This window comes from Cibotium barometz, chromosome 28 (assembly GCF_041138505.1).
Source record: "Cibotium barometz isolate CiBa-2024 chromosome 28, ASM4113850v1, whole genome shotgun sequence".
In the NCBI taxonomy this organism is placed as follows: Eukaryota; Viridiplantae; Streptophyta; class Polypodiopsida; order Cyatheales; family Cibotiaceae; genus Cibotium; species Cibotium barometz.
The window spans coordinates 53,539,285-53,563,202 of record NC_141073.1 but is presented as its reverse complement, the minus strand read 5'-3'; the positions used below and the strand labels follow the sequence as shown (position 1 = coordinate 53,563,202).

Below are 23,918 nucleotides of genomic sequence, written 5' to 3'. Positions count from 1 at the left end.
TCTCTCTCTCCCCCTCCTCCAACCAAAAAGCCAAAAGGGGTGGCCTCACCTTTTGCATCAACTAAGCTTCACCAGCATGGCTATCAAACTACATTGCTTTAAGGAATCCCACAGGCCCGCCAAGAACTTTTCTTGACCCTGCTAGAGTGCAACCTAATTTATTGCATACACACAGGCTCCATGCTAGCTATCTTGAGATTTTTCTCTATGTGCTTGAGGTACATGTCCCCGTCTGCCCAAGAGAAAGAGAGGACTTTGAAGAGTATAGGGGTCCCCGTCCGTGGGAAAACCTTCTAACATACCACATTGATCAATCCGGGGCTTTTTAGGAAACATCGTGAGCTACACACACACACACATATATATATATATATAATTAATAACCAAAGTGATAGTTTAACACTCGAAGCAAAATGGGAGGAGAGGGGAAGCAAGTGCATGTGGTAATGCTAGCCGCGCCTGCGACAGGGCACATCAACCCCATGCTTCAAGCCTCTCTCAAGCTGGCTGCCATGGGGGTGAAGGTAACCTTTGTCAATTCTGAGTACAGTGAAACCCATATGAAACTTCCAGTCCTAACGTCGTCTCCAGCTAGCTCCACCATGAAAGCTGAATATGCAGATCAGCTTTCCAAGCCGTCCACTCCCAATATAAGCTTCCTCTACATACCTGATGGCTTGCCCACCGACCATGGCCGCACCACGGATAGGCATGAAGTGGCTGCTGCTATGGATGCTTGCTATGGCCCTGCCTTCGAGGTTTTAATGCAGAGGCTCGTTTTGCAAGACCCCCCTGTTACCTGCATTGTCTGCAACACTTTCATCAGCCATGTCCAAGACGCTGCCAAGAGGCTTTGTCTCCCCTTTGTCTCTTTCTGGACGCAATCTGCTGCAACCTATGCTTCTTTGCTCCTTCTAGCCAAGGGCAAGAGGCCACCAAAAGGTATATTTCTGAACGAAAATCTCAGATGCCATACCTTGGAACGATGGCCTCGAATACAGATGCGTTAGTTTTGAACGATTTTTGGTAGCTTGTATCATTCAAATCATATTCAAATTTCAACAACCTAACATATTCATGTAGAGGCTCAGTGAGACAAAGGCTGCATGTACAAAGTAATCGCCTGTCAAGGGCAGAAAGCCCTTTGAATTTCTCAATTTGTCTATCTAGCCATAAATGATAATCAACTAGCTAAAAGGTCCCTTTGAAGTCCTTGAAGCGGTTGTGATTCCCAGCTTTGGGAGTTAAATGTGTGCAGAAAGCTTGTCCTTGACCAAAAAGAGTTATTATGGTTAATTGATATGCCCATGCAGATGCCCTGCCTTCAGATGCGGTTGCTTGTGACCTGCTCGCTCCTGGTATTCCGCACTTCAAGTATGGGGAAATGAGTGCGCTACTTTGTTCTCTTGAGCCAGAGAATTTCATGTTCAACCTGTTAACAAGCCCTTTGAAGACTATAGCAAAGGCGGATGGCATTCTTATGAATACATTTGAAGAGCTAGAGCCAGAGACAATGGCATTCTTGGAAGGGGAAGGACATCCAGTCTTGACTGTTGGGCCGCTCCTGCCGTATTCGTTTTTCAATGCTGAGGGGGCATGCGAGGATGGGGTGGAGTGGATAGCAGACAAGGAGCATGGCAGGACATGCTGCCCTTTGAAGTGGTTGGACAAGCAGGAGGCAGACTCTGTGATCTATGTATCTTTTGGGAGCCTAGCAATAATGAGTGCAGAGCAGATAGAGGAGATTGCAATGGGTTTAGAGGCAAGCAAGCTGGCGTTTCTATGGGTTGTAAGGTGGGGCCTGAAGAGGGCAAAAGAGGAGCAGCTGCCAGAGGGCTTCTTAGAGAGGACATCCGAGCGGGGTTGTGTAATCCCATGGGCACCGCAGTTAAGGGTTCTGCAGCACAAAGCAGTGGGGGGGTTTTTGACTCACTGCGGCTGGAACTCTACTTTAGAAGGTGTCACTGCAGGTGTGCCTCTTCTAGGCTGGCCTTGCTTTTCTGACCAGGGCTTGAATTGCAGGTGTATTGTGGATAAGTGGCATGTGGGCCTCAGCCTAGAGAGAGCAGAGGAATCTACAGGTTTTGTCCACAGAATGGAGATACAGAAAAAGGTAGTTGAACTCATTCAAGGCAACGCTGGTAAAGCGTTACGGGCGAATGCCAAAAAGTGGAGGGCTACAGCCATCAAGTCTGCTTCACACACAGATGGGTCCTCTGTCATCAACTTACAACACTTTGTCGAGTGTTTAGGACAACTCTAAGGTAAGCTTTGAGCATCACTTTCTCTAAAGTTTTCTCTCAGAGGATTGGTGAAGCACCCTCATCAGAAGAAGTTTTGTGCATTTTCCTTTTCCCTTGTGGGAGGAAGGTCCCTTTCCCCTCTGATTCCCTACATTGTTCAACATCATGAGTTTCTCCATGTGGGGCTGCGCACAGGTGCGTGGTGGGCAGCAGGCTGCCGACCCTAGGACCAGCAGCCTTCTGCCCCGCACCGCACCCAGCTAGGTGTACAGAACCTCACCTGCAGAAGCTCATGATGTTGTCATAATCTGCAAATCCAAAACTTCTTGTGCATGAGTTAAGAGTCTATGCGCATTTCTTTTGAATTTCAATTAATTATCTCTTTTGAATCACCATTGATTAAAACCAGAGTATGTTTTGTTTGAAGTTACTTTGGAGAGTGTCAACTCATAGGGTCAAAGTGGTGGTCTCTGTATTCAAGGGTGGGAGTTCAAACCTTGCCGAATGCACTATTTGAGGTTGGCATTTAATGTTGCTGCAATCCTGATGTGGCGGAAATATACAGGAAAGAGCCGACCCCTGACATTCCAAGTGTGTTAAATGAACTAGATGTAAGGCCATTGAAGCTATGAAGAACATTTTTTTGAAAAAACCATTGAACTCTTTGTATCTATACAACCCTAGGAAAATGCATCTTATTATGGGGCTTGTTGTATCAATTTTTTCATTCAAGCATAAGGCCAAAGAAAAGAGCTTGATTGATTAGGAGCAGGTGCTCTTTGCAAAGCTGGCAAACAACCCTCCAATCGTTCTTTGAAGCTAATTATGCTGTGCTTTCACTGTGCACTTGCCTTCTTTGTTTTACAAAAATACTTCTTTGCCTCTAGTTATGGCACTCCATCTGCACCATGTAATAATGGGATGTCAATCCACCTGAAGGGGTTTATGCTGTTTGCGAATCTCCACTTTCTACGTAAGGTTTATAGCAAGTGCCAGCTCCCAAAATAGCCCTATATGAGAAGGTTAAGTGCTAATGTTCTGCCTAATTTATTTTGTTTTGTTATTAATTTCTCTCTTTTAAGTCAATATTAGATAAAATGAAAAAATCCCAATTTTTACTTTTCTTGATACACTAACAAAATTTATTATGAAGATAATTATTATGATTTTAATCATTACAATATTGTCACAATTTAAGCTCATTATAAATCTTTTCATCATTGTTATTTTTTTAGAGTAAACTAAACCAAAGTCAATATGATGTACAAACTACGTTGTTTTTTTATTGTTGAAGATTTAGAGATTATAGTTTTTAATTTGTATATATTTTAAATTTAATAATTATGGGATATTATCAATACTGCAGTGTATCGAATTTTTTCTAGTAATATTGTCAACAATATGGGTGCTTTTTGTTATTTTGAAACAATTATATCTTTCAAATAAATCTTTGGTTAAATGAGATTTCAATATCTTTTTTTATACATTTTTTAAAAATTACATCAGGGCACCCATATATTCTACAATATTTATGTTATTGTTTAAGCGTCAGCGAGAATGGTGTGAATGCATTAGTGATTTAGATTGCATATAATTTGATTTAATGAGGTGAATATTGAGATGCGTCCAAGGTGTTTGTTCTAAAATTATGTTTTAATTCTTTTTCATGTACTTATCCACGATAAAGATTTGAATTTTTTCGATCAAGTCCTTTTTGCAAGGATTGAGACGTGGATCCAAATCTTCTTAAATCAAAACTAGTTATCAACGTTTTGGGTATGAATGAAGCAATTGAATTCTATCTACAATTTTGTCCACTGTAGTGGTCTCGCATGAGTTCTATTGTAATGATAATTGGCATATCCTTAGTGCTGAGGTATCATCATAAGATTTGGATGTACACCCAAATCCTCTTTATAAGACAATCAAGCCTCCTTGTATGTACGTTGAGCATGCCATGTGACTAAGGTAATTTGTTAAAAATAAAATGCACATTCAGATCTTTTTCATTTACATCCTTTTTTATGTAGCCATTATGAGATTGTGATATATTTATATTATAAATGAATTAGAAAAAGACAATTTGTGATTTTTTTTCTTTTTAACAACTTAAAAATTGTGTTTTTATTTTTTATTTATCTTCAATCTTTGATTTTTTGGTATTTGATTTTTAATGCAAAATTTTTTTTCCGTATTGTTATATTGTTTAGTGATAGAAATGACGGGCTCTCATTAGATACATAAATTTTTGTAATTCTCAGAGTATATTGGGGCTAATTAAGCTTCCAATTTGTATTTAGTAGAGCTAGAAAAGTCTTTAGTGAGATCTCAATATCATTTTTTATCACTTTGTATTGGGCTATAAAAGCCAACACATGTACTTTTTTGGGGAACTTTTTTTAATATAAGAAGTGAAGGAGCTTGTTTCAAAAAGTATTGCAATCTTTGTGTGCGTCCTACGCATGATTGAGTGAGTATTTTACAAAGATCTTATATACACTTGTTGTACATGTTGTTTACTATATTTTGAATTGTGTCATGCTTTATTTGAGTTGTGGTGTATGCCGTAACGGATGCGTGTGCGTGCGAATTATTCTTGGTCATTACTAAGTGTGGGAAACTCTATTTCCATCCATACCATTAGGGATATATTCCATAGAGCATGGGGAATGAGGGCATATAGCAAAACGTCATTTTGGTGAGATAAAAATGTGTGATAAGCGATTGTGTCAAAAATGGGGTGCCTAAAAGTTGTTAGAATGACTTAAGGTTTTAAGCGTAGCTTTCTTATGTCCTTGGGCACTTGTGAATGCGAGTGTGTCATGGTTTGAGCTCTAAACCTTAGCAGATCTGAGTTTTAGCTCTTTACGCCTTGATTTTCTTTGCATGCATGGGATTTGGTGACATTAGTGGCTTGTAATAGTTTAGGCAAACCATTTTCTATCATGGGTTGGTATGCCAAAGTTTCTTCGTGACCACATCAGAAGTAGTAGACCATTATTTAGTGTGTTGATTGTCTTTGTATTCTCTCATTCAATGCATGTGTGGAGACTCACCTAGTTTGATAAACTAGCGTGGCCTTCGACTGTCGTAAGCTTAGTCCCTCTTGGTATTAACATTCGTATATGTGAAGCCTTGAAGGCCACTGTACTTAAATGACACTGTTGCCTTGGCGAGTGGTGACAGAGTCCCAAAATATTTTGGCGCCGTTGTTGGGGAATATTGAAAGTTTACAAAGCACCAAGCTTTTCAATTCTTGGTAGAAGAGTGATCACTTTATCCTTCATCAACTAGCAAACCTTGGGATTGTAGGATTTCAAGGTTGTAGACTTGGTAAGAGTCGTTGGGTGTTAGTGAGTTGAGGAGTGAGTGGATTGTAAAGATAAGTCGCTTCAGGAATTGAGCATAAGTCTTCATAGTCAATTCGGAATCTAAAAATCGTTCAGTTGAGTTGATTTTTGGTTTCCTTGTACATTTAGTAGTGTAGATTCATTTCAAGTTCTTAGGTTAGGATATAGGAGTAGGATTGAGTAGAAATTCAAGGTTGAAAGTGTAACAAATCTTTGCATTTGACAATCATGACTATAATTTTGACCAAAACACAAAACAGGGCATAACTTGAAGAAAACACAACCAAATTGGGTTTCAACAGTTGGAATAGGTTACTTGCATGTCAAGGCTCATTATACCAAAAGAAGATCACTTCAGTACAAGGATTCATCACTCGAGTGCTAAAATCGCTAAAGACGCCTAGAAAAGGAAACAAGTGAGAATTGAGTGAGAAAGTAATTAAATTTGAATTGGGAGTTGAGATATAGCTGCTAGAGAGTGTGGGGAATAAGGGAATAGTGTCCAGTTGTTGAAAAGGCCCAGGTTGACACATACACGTTTGTGTCAACTAGTGTGATTTGGAGGATCTGACCATACCCAACCCTCATACATCTCTTGGATAGTTCATGGTTGAATTCTCACCTCATTTGAATCACTTTTAATCTTTCTAATCACTTCTTTTTGGTGAATTTTAGCTAGAAACAATTTGTTGATAGCTAAACATTTGAATTTTACTTTCAAAGCTTGTACATAGGCTTTAGGAGTGATATGTAATCATAGACCATTTCTAACTTGTGAAAAAAGAAGTTAAAAATTAGCTAAATTGAGCTGGTGACACATACTAGTATGTGTCAAAAGTTGTGATTTGCAAAATCTGATTTCATAGGCTTGTGCCCTAAGGTTACTACATCACCAAAACACAATCCCATGTTAAAATTGACTTCAAATTGAGCCTAGATCTAAGAAAAGGTGTGATCTAATCTGAATAGAAAACTGGCTATAAAGTGGATAAAACTAACTTAAATCTAGAAAGGGATACCATTTTGGAAACCTACTAAGTGAGGGGAAGCTAGGGGTAAGGTCAAAAGTGCAAAAAAGTATAATTTAACACATGCGCATTTGTACCACACTTCTTGATTAGGAGAATTCGACCATATCAGCTTGATGTTCACACTTAGGGGACCTTGTGGTTCAATTCTTACCTTATTTGGAGTAGTTTTGAGTACTCAAATAGCTAAGATTCTGTTAAGATTTGCAGTGTTGAATTGTTCGTCGGTAATCTGCTAAGAAACTGAGAGTTATAGTTTGTTTTGAGTCCACAGGAATAGAGTGTCTAGAGGTCAAGAGAGCTACGCAGTGAACATAGAGAGAGTCAAGTGGCCAAGGAAAATTGAGCGAGAAATACACGTGCGCGCACACACACACACATATATATATATATATATGTATATATATGTATAAATATTATATATATAAATATATATATACTTCGATGAGGAGAGGGTACTATTCACCATGATGAGGAGTTAGGCCTTTTCTAAAAAGATGCTAACGCATTTTATAATGAAGTGTCCTTCCCCATGCTCGGCCTTATCGTCGTGAATAGTCCCTCTTTCCTCTGTCCAATCCATCCTCTTGCCCTCCCACCCTCCTAGGGCAACATTTCCAAAGCATGATGGAGCAATCGTTTCTTGCATTTAGACAAACCTCCCCATCGCCATTGTTCTTGACGAGAGAGAGAGAGAGAGAGAGAGAGTGTGTGTGTGTGTGTGCGCGCGGGGTTGGCATGCGGCAAAGGGAATCTTTGCAATTCACAAGGCGTGTGGCAAAGGGAATGCAAAGCCATAGGCACAGCAAATATTGCTGCATATCTTACAAGTTTTGACTCCTCTCTTACTGGAGGGGATCTATACTTGGGAAGAAGCAGCTTGGTCCACCTCGTTTGGCCTAGTGATGGGTCATGAGCAGAAGCCCATGGGCCAGGCTATTCACTTTGTGGGGGGACAGCCTCGCTTCTTTCCCTCACTGACCTTCACTACAAAGCCTTGGGCACAAGGGAGAGAGCTGAGATGGGAGCTACTGGGTAGCCTCAACATTTGTTTTATTTGGAGAGCAAGATGCTTCTGAGTGTTTGAGGGCCGTGTAGAGCTGTGAGAAGAGAAGATTCGCGCTGTTTGGCAACAGATGATCTGAGTTTGACCTTATCCAGGGCTCCTCAGATTGAGCAATTTATGTTGGCAGGCCTTTCACTCCACCTAGAGTCGTGGCCCTTGCTACACTCTTTAGGCGGGCATTCCTCACTGGCACTATAGGCCACTTGTGTGGCTTTTCCCTCCACCTATTAGCTAATTGAGCCTGCACTCGTGACTGGCCTGCACTCGTGACTGTGTATCCACTCAACAAGGGAGAGTCTCCCTTTCTTGCACCTAGTCTTTTGAGACTCCTCCAGAGAGGAGAGCTTTGTAGCCCTATGGGCAAATACTCTTCTAATAACTAATGAAAGGATCTCTTTGCCAAAAAAATTTCTTGCAGCGTTCTAGTATGCAGGAGGGCAAGACATTGAGTACCCCAATGTAAGCATATCTAAAACTTAGCAAAGATCATTCTCCCAAATTGGATGTTGAGAAAGCACAAATGGCTAAGGTGCCATATTCTTTAACTGTGGGTAATCTCATGTACGGTATAGTAGCTACAAGACTAGACATTGCATTTGCAGTGGCAGTGATGAGCCGATACAAAAAAACCTTGGCAAGAAACATTGGGAAGCCGTGACGCATATCCTTAAGTACCTCAAGGGTACGGCTAGCAGGTGTTACACTTTGGAAATAGCCATGCATCCTTTGTGGGATACACAAATGCTTACTATGCGAGTTGTTGGGACACTCGGAGATCCACTTTTGGATATATGTTTTTGTATCCTTTGTGGGATACACAAATGCTTACTATGCGAGTTGTTGGGACACTCGGAGATCCACTTTTGGATATATGTTTTTGTATGTGTTGGTGGAGCCGTTTCATGGAGATCTTGTCTCGGGGACTGTACGTCCTCTTCCACTGCAGAGGCTAAGTATCTTGCAACTTCAAATGCTAGCAAAGAGGCAGTACGGCTAGCACATCTAGTGGGAGATCTGGGCATTGATGAGGTTCCAATTTTGCATTGTGATAGTCAGAGTGCCATTGCATTGGCAAAGAATCCTGTGTTTCATTCCAAGTCAAACACATCAAGGTGAGGTATCATCTCATTCGGGATTCCTTGATTGACAAGCGTGTAGAGTTGGTCAAGGTTCAGATAAATGACAACCCAGTAGATACTTTGAAAAAGGCTTTGCTTTGGACGGTTTACACACTGCACAAAGTTGATGGGTGTACGGTGAAGTAGACATGCTTCACGATTATACACATACTTTGAAAAGGGCTTTGCTTTGGAGCGGTTTACACACTGCACAAAGTTGATGGGTGTACGGTGAAGTAGACATGCTTCACGGTTATACACATACTTGTACATACATATAGGCCACTTGGGCCACATTGGTCTTCAAGTGGGAGGATGTTGGGTTTGCACGCCACGGACCTAACCCCTCAACTTACTGACCTTATTCATTATATACCTAAAAGAATAAGGAGCTACTCTATTCTCTGACTGTGACTCCACCAAGAAAGCTCATCTCCTTCCTCACTGTACAAAGCACACACGCACTCGCACACGATCTATGCACACTTCATGACTAAGTCATCCAACCATTTTGCTTGTCTGTGTGGTAGGTCAACCCTAACACACACTTGTAATGATCTTCACAAATATTGTAGAACTTCTATTTGATATGCGACATTCTGTGGCAAAGGATTTGTTCTCAAAGCGTTCCTTCAGTCGCAACCAAAGGGCATGTGTTATCTTCATTTCTTTTACCTCATAAATAATACCATCATTGATGAATATATAGTTTTCCTTTTGTTGTTGTTAAAAGCTAGTCTCATATGGAAGAGAACTATGGTGTGATCATGATATGTGTCTTGTGTGAGGACTTAATTGTTAAAATTGGTGTTTTAGAGTGATGTTTGGTTGCTGGTTGGGTTCTATTTATGCATAAAATTATGGCCCAGATGCTCGTGTATGGATTGGGGATCCATTGTCTATATATGTGGTCGAACTCCCGGTGTGGAAGCCATGTAGCCATGTTGCTGGGATGAACTGGTTTATGTCAAGGGGCTGAGGATTGCCCATGTGTTTCTAATTTGCTTTAAGATCATGTTAGCGGAACGTGTCTCTTGATTTTTTTTAATGACGTGGTCTCTATGAAACAGGTGATGGCAAGGGAGAGCTCTTTGGTGTAAGTGTACATATGTTTGTCCACGGATATAACTCAATTGACTCTTAAGATGGCTGATCTTGCTATCCTTGGACTGAGCTATGTGGGTCATACATAGGGTTTACCAACTAATAGATTGTCATTGAAGTGTAATTGTGATGGGGATATCCTTGTCAGTTGAGTAACTGTGGAGTGAACTTGTCTTGACCTGGCTGACTAACTGTGGACTGTCCACTGAACTTGTACCTTGTTGGACCTTTGGGTTGACTCTGGACTAGACCTGGCTCATCCCTTAGGTCGACCTTGGACTAGACCTTATCGTCCCTTCAGTTGATTTTTTTCTCATTGTGTGGGCTTACCTTGGACTAGACTTGGCTCATTCCTTGGGGCGACCTTGGGTTGGACTTTGGACTAGGCCCTCGTGTGGAGGACAAGTGCTGATTGGTCGACTTGGACTGGAAGGTCAAGAGGAACCCACAAACCCAATAAAGTATATTCACAGTGGGAGATTTATCAATAACGTCTCGACTATGATTGTCAAGTTTGAGAGCAAGTGTGGTAGCAAAATGTGATATTTAACTAACTCTACACAAACCTGCCCCTACTTTTGTGCACTGATGAGATGAGTGTGAGTAGGGATGTTGTAAGTATTGTTCAAGCTGTAAATGATCTAGGTGGTAGCTAATTTTCAGGTTCTGGACAAGCTGTGAAGTTGAAGCTGCATTTTTACCAAGCTTTCTAGTTTGTGATGAATTCACTTGTGTTAAAGTCATGCCAGCTTATACATATTGTTTTTTTGCCTTTCTTTAGCTGGTTTTGATATTTAAATTTTTGCCCTTCAATGTTATGTCTAGTGCATTGTAGTCTTTAAAGTTTTTTTTTTTCACTTGTTGCCCCAACAAGTGAAAATGATTGTAAAACGAAATCCTAATGTTTGCCTTCAAGTTTTTTTTTTTTTTCACTTGTTGCCCCAACACCTTCCCATCTTGTGGGCCACTATCAATCTTTGTGTACTTTGTCTAATTGATCACATATTGCATGCGTCACTTTTCGTTGCACATGCATATTACAGTAGTTCTTGCTATTTCTTCGGAGTCTTCATCTTTATGAACATTATAAGTGCTAATCACGGAAATGCCTTTTGTAAGTCTGTCCATTTTACTTTGGATCTTTGACTCGTAAACATAGTCTAATTTGTCACTCAACAAAATTCTAGGGTTCAAGGCATGTTTGTAATGATTTGGATTTTGTTCTTCCTTCAAAGCGCATAAAAGAATAGCGGTTGATTGGGTAATACCTCTTTTATCAATGCTCTTGCTCAATCAACTAGGCTAGACCCCTCATGATATGGATCTCATATATAATAATCAAACAAGGACCTGTATTGTCCTCATATATAATAATCAGACAACCTGTATTATTTTCAAAGTATGAAAAATTTAGAGCTCTTCGATTGGCTTTGCATTGCGTGTAGTCCCTTGGCCACACGCCTTGCAGTGCAAGGAATCCCTTTGCCGCATGCTGAACCTACTCTCTCTCTCTCTCTCTCTCTCTCTCTCTCTCTCTCTCTCTCTCTCTCTCTCTGTGGAATGGTGATGGGAAGACTTGTCTAAATGCAAGAAATGGTTGCTCCATAGTGCTTTGAAAGAGTTTCCCTAGGAAGGGAGGTCGAGAGGATGGAGAGGACAGAGGAAAGCGGGACCATTCACAATAGGGCCGAGCATGGGGAAGGACACTTCATTATAAAATGCTTTAGCATCTTTTTGTAAAAGGCCCAACTCCTCATCATGGTGAATAGTACCCTCTCCTCATCAAAGTATGGTCTAAATAATCTAAAGACCCTTGAGCTCTTGGAATATTAACTTTTAATTATACATGGATCTTTGTGAACCACACTTAGGACTGCCCGGGGACTCTCTTCCCTCTCAAGAATATCTTTTTCTTATGGTATATTTCTTTTAATATTTGTACTAGAAAACTAAGTAATACCACTTTGTACTATCTTACTTAAGCTTTGTGTGCGCATTTCTGCAACCCTGATTCCAATGATTTGTATCAAAGTAATTTTGACTTCTTGGGTACCGTAACCACCACCATTTGCTTCATTTTCTCTTGTGGAAATGATCTTTGTGGTCATGGGATTGCTCGTTACTCCCAATGGACTTATTTTATCATAATCTAGCTACTTCTCCCCTTGGACCCTTTACTGTATGTGTAGTAACAGGAGCGTAACCCTGTATTATCAAAGGGTCGCCAATGTGTTTATTCCAAATAGTTGCCTTCGCGGCTTGGTCAACTTGCTGGCATCCCTGGTTATAAAACGGACCCACACATTGTACAAGGGATGGTTAGACTACCAAAAAAGTTAATTGAGCTCAATTACTCATATCTCAACTTGGCTCATGTTGACCTTCGTCGGTAGCACATTGTGCAAGTAATTTTGTCTTTTGTTGCAAAATTTCAAACCATCCTATTTGGTTCAAATATCTTATAGTCTTATATGGATTGTGTTGAATAGCATGTGCTTATTTTGTACAATTTTTTTCTACACATGCAACCTATAAAAGGGGTGCCATCATTGGCCATTACAAAAACGATGTTTTCTTTCATGTTGCTTATTGATGACAAATTGGATGGAGACAACTATCCACTTTGGGCTTAAAGGGCGTATAAATATTTTGTTGTGAAGTGAAGCTCGTCTGCCTTCTTGAATACGGAGTGTGATTGAGGACATTGGGGATTTCATCAAATCTACCTTCTCGCTAAGCAAGCTCTTTTAAATGGTAAGGATGCTAGCCTTATGCATTGATTGCATTGTTTGTCAGTCGTTCTACCACTCCGCACATTCGCTGGGCAAAGGCAACAAAACAAGCTTGGGATATTCTAATTCCTTATACAATTATGGGTAAAGATTTGGAATCAGAGTTTATACAAGAGCATGATGCCATAAAGTTTAGAAGTTGCTTTAATGAAGCGACTTTCACAAGTTTCAAATGGTTTTGCCACAACAAAGTTTCTCTTGTATCCAAAAGTGTCAAACCATATACATGAATGTGTAAAGCTTACAAATAAAATCTATCAAAAGTTACTCAAATCATTTATCAAAGATTACTCAAGGCATGCATGTTTATTTCCAATCAAAGCACGGCGTGAAGTTTTCAAATGTTTCAAACAGTGTAACTTGAATGGATGTGTAGATAAGTGGTATAGCCCCTTCTTCCACTTTTCTCACTTGGAGACAATCAAAACAGCCTTCTATGACCTTTTTTGTCCCAACAAGTATAGTTAGAAAGCTTTGAATAAGCTTGAAAAGCTAAAGCATCTTCATGACCAAAGCTTTGAGGCACAACTTCATATCAACCGAGAAATCTGATGATGGCCCAAAAATGTTTAGCAAGTGCACTTCCAAAAGCCTTGTAACAAAAGAACAAGGAAACTTGGAGTCCTTTTTTGAAGCTTTTGTTTTAGAAGCCACTTGATTTGAGGCTATCCTAAGCCTTTGTGTACAACAAGTTGCTACATCATGCACAAGACAAGTCCTCATAAGAATTTTTGAGCCAATGCTTAGCCTCTGAGTGTACGAGAACTTGCTACATCGTGCTTTAGACAAGTCCTCATAATGAAGGGTAAATAGAAACTCAAAAGGTAACCAAAGACCATTTAATTGGGGAGACTATCACTCACCACAATAAGGGTAAGAAGGCTTTGCACACACAAGAACTGTAGCACTTGGCAAACCAAAGTCAAGGCATTCATAACAATGCACTACTTTGAGGATGTAGTAGAAAAGTTAATAGCATTGATAAAGACGTTTGGGAAGCAACAACCACAAGATTAATTCCTTTCTCCTCCATACGCGCTCTTAAAAATCCCAGCCCCTAGAGCCCCTGTGAGATGTCCCCCCTAGAGGGTAAACTCCTTTGTAAAAAAGATCGTGTGGGTGGGCAGCCACATTGCCAAGGCTATCTTGAAGGCTCCTGTTCAGGTTCAAATACTGACAATATCCTTTTATCTCACATTGTTTGCTCTCATGTACTCCATCTTGCTTTTGATAGCACAGACACATACTAAGCATTGAATGACACAGACTCATTGTCTAATAAACTCAGCAGGTCTTGTAATTATACACCTCGAATTGCAAATCACAAACCATGAAGAGAACCAGAGTGTGCAGCTGTCCTCACTTTGACTTATTCACAGCTTCATCCATGGCTCCTACAAAGATGCCAAAAGAAGAGGGCACATCAGAATTTCAAGCACCATAGATTGAGTAGCATCTTTAACTACAGCAAAAGATAATTAAAATCTCTCTCTCTCTCTCTCTCCGATGTCCACAAGACTGTGTTCAAGGAGAAGTTGAAGCCCATGCACCTGGTTGCTCAGTCCACACAGCTGCACGCTTAGCATCAACGCACATACCTACACACTCAGGCTGAGCCCATATACCTGCTCACAGTTCGCGTCTTCATGTCTCGTACAAGTTCACACTTCGCTCTCAGCCTGCACATGTTAGGAAAGGTGATCGATTGTATTACTCGATTAATATCTCAAGCAGAGGTGATCGATTGTATTAGTCAATTAAAATCCCAAGCGAAACACCTTAGGGTAGAATGTTGAACATGTCAATGTGCCTTGGCTTCACCATCAACATGTGTCGGCGATCAAAGGTGGCTATATTCTCTATCCCTAACTTCTCTGCAATGGACACAATGCAACAATCTACAATACTCATTCTGTCATGAGCGGAGTGTAAGTCATAAAGGTTTTTTACCCTTCTCCAATCACCCCCATCCTTCATGGTTACCATCTCAAATGTACCCTCTAAAACCTTAGTGAGAACCATGTCATCCAGGTTTTGTTTCCTCAACAAATGGGCAGCTTCGGCCAAACACACTTCGGGAAATAATAGTTGGGCCCTTTCAAATCTCATCTTCTTATATGCCTCGGCAGCGGCATCCTGTGATGTGGCGTCCGCTTCATTTCGTGTCTTTTGAAACAAATTGATGACAAAGTTTGCATCCACCTTGGTCTTCTAGACTCCCTATTCATCGGTCTCAAAAAGCCTGTAAACAAAGCAATTCTTCACTGTTTTGAAATGTAAACATACTCATCCCAGTTTAAAAAATTACATGAATCTAAGCACAAAACCGTATCTTTCTTGGAGCCCTCAATCAAATTTGGTGCAGTAAATGTTCCTAATGTCCATCTGCCGTTTTTCAATGGTCTAATAACAAACCCAGACAAGTAATTTTAAAGTTGTATTTCTGAAACATAAACGAGAATTGACACATGCATATTCAAAGGCTTGCATTTTAAGGTGGTAATTTGGAAAATAGACAACAAATTGCTTGCCCTTGCCGTGCAAAATCCTGAAGGATATGTTCGTGCATGCAAGGATGAGAATCTTGACTCAAGCAACCATGTGACAAGACAAGCCAGCACACATGACAAGGCAGCAAGCAATTTTTTACTATTCAAGCATGTAAAGGTACTAGCAGCAACTAAAAATGAAATAATTAACCACAAAAAACCTTACATTCTGCTGGATCCCAACAATGTTCCACTTGTCAATCTCCCATATCCTGAAGGTGAAATTGGAAGACGTAAACAAGATGTCCAAGGCTATTCGTAACCCGAGACAAAAGATTTTTGAACTTCCCTTTCTCAGATGACAATTCAAAGTCTAGCAGAAGTACATGCCCATTTGGTGCAAGGTTGGAGGGCATGCTCATGCATGCAAGGATGCATCCAACAAGCATGTGACAAGGTAGCCAACACGTGTCAATGCAAAGTGTGCATCCAACAAGCATGTGACAAGGTAGCCAACACGTGTCAATGCTCCACCTTAGGACATCATGAAAGAAAAAAAATTATAATAATATGTTAACGATGCTCCACATAAGAACATTGCAAAAGAGAAAAAAAAGCCTGTCTTAGAACATCATGAAAGAGAAAAAACTGTAATAATATATTATACAACAATGTTCCACATAAGAAACATCACAAAAGAGAAAAGCCTGGACAAATTTTCGAGAAGGCTAGCACCAGATTCAGAAGGTTATAAGCTGGATTTATCTCAAGATTACAAAAGTTATCCATACAAATTGAAAAAAAGGACTTTAGCATGGGGTAAATATACAAAATTTATCATCCCATTAGCATGGGATAGTCAAAGCAAAAAAAGGAAATAGGACTACATGCATACTCCTCTTTTAGGTGTTAACTGGTTGTCCTAAATGATCCCTCCGTCTACTTTAAAGGGTACTGGAAGGTACTGTACTAAAGTTACAGCTCACTTTTGCACAGCATGTCCAAACAGTCTTCTCCATCTCCTCTGCAAGATCATAACAAAGTCAAGAGTACAAATCAATATTGCTGCGGAAAACACACGCTTTTGCAGAACGTGTTCATGAACCAAACCCGATGTAAGGAAAGGTCAAAACATAGTGATACATAACAAAAAGTTAACCATAAGTTTAACCTTCTCAATACTTGATTCAGTGAACAAATTTTAAATATCACCTGCCACCATCTTGTTCATCAAAAGTTTTCAACAAGCCAAGCTCCTTTCGCAGCCCCCTTATTTCCTGAGGAGATTTATGGCCATAGCCTTTTGCTCTCAGATAATCCATATCTATTTCGCATGCACCAAACTCCTCATCTACGTCCTGCATGCTGCAAGTGTTAAAGAAATTTAATCAAGCCTTTGTGTAAACCATAGTGGTATATAACAAAAAGTTCACCATAACCTTCTCAATACTTGATTCAGTGAATAAATTTTAAATATCACCTGCCACCATCTTGTTCATCAGGAGTTTTCAACAAGCCAAGCTCCTTTCGCAACTCCTTTATTTCTTGAGGAGATTTATGGCCATACCCTTTTGCTCTAAGATAGTCCAAATCGATTTTGAAGCTCTCAGAACTATAAGCACTGAAGAAAACAAGTGTGATTTAAACCTTGAATGTGAATTAGCAACAATCAAGCAATTTAAAATTTATATCTTACCACCCATAAAAACTTGGCAAAGATGTCATCATAATCTGATTCCTATCCATATGAGAAAAGTTACTTGTCCTCATTCTGAAACCTGTATCAGATCCACCATGATGTAACTTTTTGGTCTCATAGGTCATTATGGCCTTTTGAAGACGTTAATATAACATTTCATTTCATTTCATTTCTCTCTCTCTCTCTCTCTCTCTCTCTCTCTCTCTCACCTGCCTGCACGCTTGCCCTTTCGCCCTCTGTTCTCTCTCTCAGGGCAGAGAGCAGGGTGTGCACAGCTGGTAGAAGGCCAGTGTCTACAAGGCAGAAGGCCAGTGTCTACAAGGCAGGGTGTCTACAAGGCAGGATGCAGAGAGAGAGATTTCACAGAGCTTTATGTACGCAATTTGTGGAAGAACAAGTTAATAGAGCAGGATTTGAATTTGAACTTGTATGCAAACTGTGGATTAAATGCACGGGGAGAAAGATCTTTGAACTTGAAACAGAGAAATTTGAATTTGAACTTGTATGCAAACTGTGGATTAAATGCACAGGGAGAAAGATCTTTGAACTTGAAACAGAGAACTGTGGAATAAACTATTTGAAATTGTATGCATTCTGTGGGCATTTACAATTGAAGGCAGCATACTGTGAGCAAAATAAGAACTGAAATTGTTTGGACATTGACACGTGTTGTAGACATCAACTTATGCCACTCATGGGGGGGAAATAAGTTCATCTAAGTTTGATCTCTCTCTCTCTCTCTCTCTCTCTCTCTCTCTCTCTCTCTCTCTCCTCGATATGAAGAAAACCAATGACAAGGACGATCCTCTTCAGGATGCCATCCAAAAATACAAAGAGGAAATGCAAGAGATCGTCAACAAATTTAATCGCAACCTTTTGGCTATGATACGGACACTTGAAGACCGGGTGGCGGCTCAAGATGAGGAGATTGTACGACTCAAAAAGGAACTCGAAGAAGTACGCACACAAAACGCACTCGAAGAGGGGGAGGTCAAGCCCTTGGTAATGGAAGATCTCAATACCATTAAAAAGCAAATGCGAGCCATCAAGGAAGAGGAGGAGCAAAACAAAGAAATGACGACCTCTTGGGTGGATGTACTTACAAAGACCCAAAAAAAAAGTAGATGAAGCCGAGAAGTGGACTGAGGTTGCTAAAAAGGGGAAGGGTAAAGAATCATCACCTACGCCTACGCCTACACCTACACCCACCTTCATTAACATGACACTAGCAGAGGAACAACGAAGACGCACGCGTGCCTTACATGTGAGAGTTTCTGGCCTCAAAGATCAAGACAAGGTGGAAGAAGAAGTCAAGGAACTTATGTTAATGATGGGGATTAATGAGCCAATGCATACGAAGGCTTGGAGAGTGGGCAACAAGAAAACGGGCAGCAGTGAGGAAAGGGCACTTATCCTTCGCTTCCCCTCCATGGAAGCCAAGAAAAACTTCTCGAAGATGCGGCCCACACTCAAGAAGACGGGCATCTTTCTCGGAGACGACCTTACACTCTCCCAGATTGCTCATATGAAAGAGGTCATGCCACAAATTAAAGCAGCAAGAGAGAAAGGGAAGACTGCTTTTTACAGAGATGGGAGAGTGGTGATTTTGGAGCGACGCTCCAATTGACGGTGCGAGACCTATGGGACCATGCTAAAGATAGCAGCCTGGAACTGTAATGGCTCACTTCGTCTTGATGTAGGGGCATTTGAGGACAGCTTTACGGGGGAAAGACATAGTCTTCTACTCTGAGACACACCAGGCGCCAGGACAGCTTATGCCACATGTAGCAATTTTGTTTAGGGAGGAGTTACGGCCAATCTTACACATTGTTCGTAGAGATGAACAGGCCAGGTACATGTGGGTGTGATTGAGGGCAGAGACTGGCAAATACTTACATATTGCTGTATGCTATTTTGCTCCCAGCACTTCAGTCTATGCGGCAGATAGAGGACAGTCTCCTTTTGTAATTCTAGATGACGATATATGGGAGTTTTCCAAGGAAGGTGACATCATCCTTCTAGGGGACTTCAATGCCAGGACAGGCCATTCTCAGACAGCCTTCTATGACACTTCAGAGGAGATGTTGCGAGAGCTAGATGTTGACGACATGGGATTAGCTAGATGTTCGCAAGATGAGCAACACACAGAGTATGGGAGATACTTGACAGATATGGGGACTGCACATGGGCTGGCCATACTCAATGGCATACCGAAATTCCCCACATCGAGTGGTTTCACTTGCTTTCCGCATAGACATGGGGCCAGCACAGTTGACTATGTTATGACTCAGCCCAGCTTGATACCTTTTATTCACGATTTTACAGTCGGCCCTAGGCCTATTGGTATAGCAGTAGATCATGCCCTCCTCACATTGACTATCTCCTTTCAGTTCAATACGACTCAGGCGGCACGAGCATCTGCCCGTATTCGCTACACCTTTACCCGAGAGACTGACTCTGTTTATAGAGATGGGATATACAGACGCTTATGCACAGAGGAGCCGGGACGACCACTAGAGGAGCTCACCCAGATATTAATAGAGACATTGCATGATGCTGCAATAGAAGCCTATCCACACACTCAGCCAAGAAGTAGAAAACGTTCTGGGAGTATGCCCCAAAACAGTTGGTATGATGAGGAATGTAGAGAGACGAGAGCGAAACTTCAGAAGGAAGTACTTTTGGGAGTCACCACTCACAAACAGTGACGCACTATCTTCCGGCACTTAGTGCGGCGGAAGAAGAGGGCCTACCTTGCTCAGCTAGAGCGGGACTTATACCAGCTATTTTTGAGTCAGGACTCCGGAGAGGCATGGAGACTTTTTCATGAGCACTCTCCACCCCCTGCCATTACTTCCGCTGAGACTTGGGGTGAATATGCAGCTTCTCTCTACACAGTTTCGGGACAGCCTCCTTTACCGGACCCATTACAGCCATGCCCACAGACATGCACTTTCTTCACTGCAGAAATTGTAAGGAAAGCTATATACAAAATGAAGACTGGGAGATCATATGATCATGACGGCCTAGTGGCAAAGCACTTTATACATGCTAGAGATATGCTTGCTGAGCTTTTAGCAGTAATGTTCAACCGAGCCATGTGTGAGGGTCTTGCTAGTACGTGGAGTATGTCCACTATCGTGCCTATTTTCAAGAAAGGAGACCCTATGGAGCCAGGGAACTATCGCACTATCATGATTGGACACACACTGGCCAGGTTGTAAGCATCTATTCTTGAACAGCAGTTGAGTAAATGGGCAGAGAGAGGGCATACGAGCATCAAGACAGGCAGGCTTTAGGAGGAGATTTTCTACTCTTGCCCATATACTAACACTCAGAGCTATTATTGAGGAAGGCAGATCACATGGAAGGAAGATTTATTGTACCTTTGTGGATTTTCGCAAAGCTTTTGACACAGTCCCCCGAGCCCGTCTGCTGCGCAGACTACAAGAGATTGGGGTGCCTACAGAGTTGATTTGGGGAATTATGGCTTTATACAAGACAGTGGTGGGGCATGTACGTACTCCCGAGGGATCCTCTGAGTTGGTTCACTCCACAATTGGGGTGAAGCAAGGTTGCCCACTCTCCCCTACTCTATTTGGTATGTATGTGGATGAGGTTTCCGACTACATAGAGAGGGGGGGTAATAGAGGAGCACAGCTAGCTGGGACATGGATTTCATTGCTGCTATATGCTGATGACATTGTGTTGATCTCTGACTCCCCAGAAGGAATGCAATGTCACTTGGATGCCTTGCACACTTTCGCCCATGATAGTGGCTTGTCTGTGAACCTTGCCAAAACCAAGGTTATGGTGGGTCAGGAGGTCCGCACCTACATTTGCCTACGGCGGTCAGGAGACAGTGGAGTATACAGATGCATATACTTATCTCGGGGTGGTATTCAGTGGCCCTGTGTTTTCCATGAGGAGAGCTGCAGAGATTAGACTGACTAGAGCATATGTAGCCTTGGGAGGACTGGAGAGGATTTGTTCGCAGGTTCAATTTCAGGAACCTTGAACAAAGCTCTGGCTTTTTGATACTTTGGTGACTTCAGCTATGCTTTATGGAGTGCAAATATGGGGACCCTCTGTGGACCACCATAGCCGATCCCGTAGTGGAGATGCATGGAGAGGCCGTTGGTTTCTATGATCTCCCGGCTGATTAGAGCCAAAGCCTTAGTGCCACATGCGATCATTTGTGCAGACGTAGCTACCCCCCCATTGGTGGTGGAGGCTTTGACTAGATCAGTCTCCTTTATGCACAGTATGTGGGACCTCCCTAGAGACAGATATGCCCGACTAGCTTTGGAGTCCTCTCGATAGTTCGCTTCACAAGGTGACAGTTCTTGTTGGTATGCACAGATGACATCCTGGTTTGAGTTACATGGTTTTAGCATGGACAAACTACCACTCTTCCAGTACTCATTGGATGCACCCTCTTCGTCTCTCACCCGGACAGAGATTGCCAGACTCATCAGGCAGGACTTGATTCAGTTAGACACCAAACTGACATGGATAGAGCCAGTAAATGAGTTAGGCATGAACATGGCTTTCTACAGAGAGCGTCTTCTCCAGCTTACAGAGGATGGGTTTGTGACTAGACCCAGCTACATGGACACTCATTTATCCCATGGGATACGATGTGCTATTGGCCAGATACGTACTTCTTCACATCACCTTGAGATTGAGACAGGCAGATTCAGAGGAGTGCCAGCTGAAGCACGGATATGTCAGTTATGTCATACGGAGCCCAAACAGAGTTGCATTATATATGTCACTGCCCAGTATATTATGAGATACGAGGCCGTTTTCACTGTTTTTTTAGAGAGGGCTTTGGGCCACTGTCTAGAGTCATGCGATACAAGGATCAAAGATGCCTTGGTCTCTATTTATTAGAGCTACGTATATACAGAGAGGGTCTATTGAGAAGATCAGTTGGGAACAGACAATCCCAAAGGCAGATTACGGACTTCTTTAGACCAGCTACTGAGCGTGTAGACGAGCATCCGAACGAGCAGCCACCACAGCAGGCCTCAGACTTCACCCGTACCAGAGGTATACTCACAGATCGGGCGCTTGAGCTTGGGAGATGCACACGCCCACGACTACGAGGGTTATCATGCCATCGAAAGAAACTGCAACAGAGGATTAGGAGCTCTCTTCTACGACATCGGAGACGCCCAGTCAGAGTACTTACCATGGAGGACATCGAGGAGATTCGCCAACAGCCAATGCTGGACATCCTCGGACATTGACCCTCAGTCTCTTGCATTTAGGCTCTTTAATTTTTTTATAGTTTATCTCGGACATTATTATTAGATTTCACTGGGATGTAACTCTTTTGGTCTCATAGGTCATTTTGGCCTTTTGAAGACGTTTATATAACATTTCATTTCATTTCATTTCTCTCTTCACGGAAAAGAGGTGGGCTGATTCCCATTTCATTACTGTCAAAAAGTGACATAATCAACTAAAAAGTGACATAATCAACTAAAAAGCCCAATACAAGTTACACCTAGGATTAAAAAACTCGTAAATTTTACATGGCAAGGGGAATATCCCAGTCAACACGATAAGGCTACTACAAAAGTTAAAGGTATAAAAGAGGCAACAAGTGGTGAGGGGAAACTCCATAGAGGCTCCAAAACCAGAAGGTGCAAGGCCTCCAACCACCTTCCAATCTAGTAAGCAACTTCAACTCTGCCTTGTGTTGAACTTCAAAAGAAACTCCAACAACTACATCTGATAACTTCAAATCTGGAGATCCAAATCTTTCAAAAAGGTCTCTAAATCCTTTGACAACCGCACCACCCATAAGAACCTCCAGTAACTAGAGCCAACAAGAATTCTGCAATGCTTGCTGTGGAATCACCTTCACAGCAACAGCAAATCGAGTGTGCCGCAGATCTGACATGTGAGCACCTTCACTAAACCGGAGAAGGAATTGAAATATAGCTTGAAGAACCTCCAATTCTCCTTGCAGAAACCTTGTCCTCTCTAGCCAAACCAGAGGCTCCCAAGCCGTGGAGTAATGGAGGAAGTGAAACCGGCCTTCACCAAAATTGGAAGGGCGGTAACCTAGCTTTCACCCGTAATAATCTTTCCAACATCACATGCCAGAATACTTCAGTCTCCAATGCAAAACTTGAAAACACCAACACTTGAACTTCAAAGAGAGAGAGAGAGAGAGTAGGGTTTAGAGATGGGAGCCACGCTCCTACACATGAGACGATTGGCCCCAAACTTGGCGCCCCCGCAGGTATTTCTTTACTTCATCTTGCAAACAAGTACAACTTGCCCCTCTTCTGAGCCATACAAGAGTTTGCCCTTCCACGCACATCGCCGCGTGGCAATCCAATCTTGAAGCTTGGCTTCACACAAGGAGACTTCAACCTCCAAGTCCAATCTGTCACAAACACATGAGCGTGTGTTCTTGCTTCACATCCCTAGCTCTTCTTGCACAAGGATCCATGGTTGCACTTGTAATTCCAAGTACAAGTTCTTCTTTACACCAAGAAGGTGTCCTTCACTCTGCACGCAATGGTTCTTGAACACAACCACCCGAAGAGCGTCACACTTGTGCGTCCAAACTTGCACACAAGTTCTCTTGATGTTCCCTTCTAATGTGCCAAGGGCTTCTTTTTATACAACTTCACAAAAACGCTTTTAAAAATAAAGCGCTTTTATTTTTAGCACAAAAAAGCACCTTTGGCAAAAATCAAGATTCTAAAAATCTCCCAAACGGCTTTGAATTTGACCATGCCGTAAGAGGCAAACTTGCTCCTCTCGATGAACTCTTCGCAATGACGTGAACAAGTCCTCAATCCGACAAACTTGGAAAATTAGGGTTTTGGACTGAAAACCCTAATTTTCAGATCTGCTGCAGTTAGGGTTTTGCCAACACACATCTTCATGTTTTGTAGCTCCTGCAAAACAAAGACTAGCATACAAAGCATAAAACCCTAAAAACGATAAACCCTAATTTTCAGCTGGAACCCTAATTTCAGCAAACCCTAATTTCTGTCCAAA

At 41.7% G+C, this 23,918-nt stretch overlaps 2 protein-coding genes, 1 long non-coding RNA gene and 3 pseudogenes across 5 annotated transcripts in view; 4 read left to right on the top strand and 2 right to left on the bottom strand.

Moving 5' to 3' along the window:
- Positions 1–400: 400 nt before the first annotated feature.
- On the top strand, positions 401–3,184 carry LOC147622945 (UDP-glycosyltransferase 85A7-like). 3 transcript variants are annotated; one of them, XM_086822556.1, is made up of 3 exons: positions 401–942; positions 1,314–2,264; positions 2,725–3,184. In XM_086822556.1, exons 1-2 carry the CDS (start codon positions 414–416, stop codon positions 2,261–2,263), a joined length of 1,479 nt encoding a protein of 492 aa, XP_086678682.1. In that variant the 5' UTR covers positions 401–413; the 3' UTR covers position 2,264; positions 2,725–3,184. The 3 variants fall into 3 exon arrangements, with proteins under 3 accessions (XP_086678682.1, XP_086678680.1, XP_086678681.1); XM_086822554.1 differs by having other exon boundaries at positions 2,671–3,181; XM_086822555.1 differs by lacking the exon at positions 2,725–3,184 and having other exon boundaries at positions 1,314–2,631.
- A 10,557-nt stretch (positions 3,185–13,741) lies between these two features.
- On the bottom strand, positions 13,742–15,020 carry LOC147622944 (uncharacterized). Its single transcript, XR_015269556.1, has 3 exons — positions 14,480–15,020; positions 14,327–14,380; positions 13,742–14,095 (listed from the first exon to the last, which is right to left on the bottom strand). It is a non-coding gene; the product is annotated as an uncharacterized LOC147622944 (long non-coding RNA).
- Positions 15,021–15,927: 907 nt separating this feature from the next.
- Positions 15,928–23,918, bottom strand: part of LOC147622940 (uncharacterized) — a 58,606-nt gene continuing 50,615 nt past the window's right edge. The window contains exons 2-5 of the mRNA XM_086822553.1: positions 16,887–16,968; positions 16,671–16,811; positions 16,403–16,555; positions 15,928–16,214 (exon numbers count right to left, since the gene is read on the bottom strand). Of these exons, the coding sequence (XP_086678679.1) occupies positions 16,166–16,214; positions 16,403–16,555; positions 16,671–16,811; positions 16,887–16,968 (425 nt within the window). The 3' untranslated portion in view covers positions 15,928–16,165. The remainder of the gene's footprint in view (positions 16,215–16,402; positions 16,556–16,670; positions 16,812–16,886; positions 16,969–23,918) is intronic.
- LOC147622943 (uncharacterized) lies at positions 17,623–18,626 on the top strand (annotated as a pseudogene).
- On the top strand, positions 18,746–21,169 carry LOC147622942 (uncharacterized; annotated as a pseudogene).
- Positions 21,156–22,252, top strand: LOC147622941 (uncharacterized; annotated as a pseudogene).

Coding starts and splice junctions, on each gene's coding strand:
- LOC147622945 (XM_086822556.1), top strand. CDS start 414: ATGGGAGGAGAGGGGAAGCAAGTGCATGTGGTAATGCTAGCCGCGCCT. Junction 943..1,313: donor GGGCAAGAGGCCACCAAAAG/GTATATTTCTGA, acceptor ATGCCCATGCAG/ATGCCCTGCCTTCAGATGCG.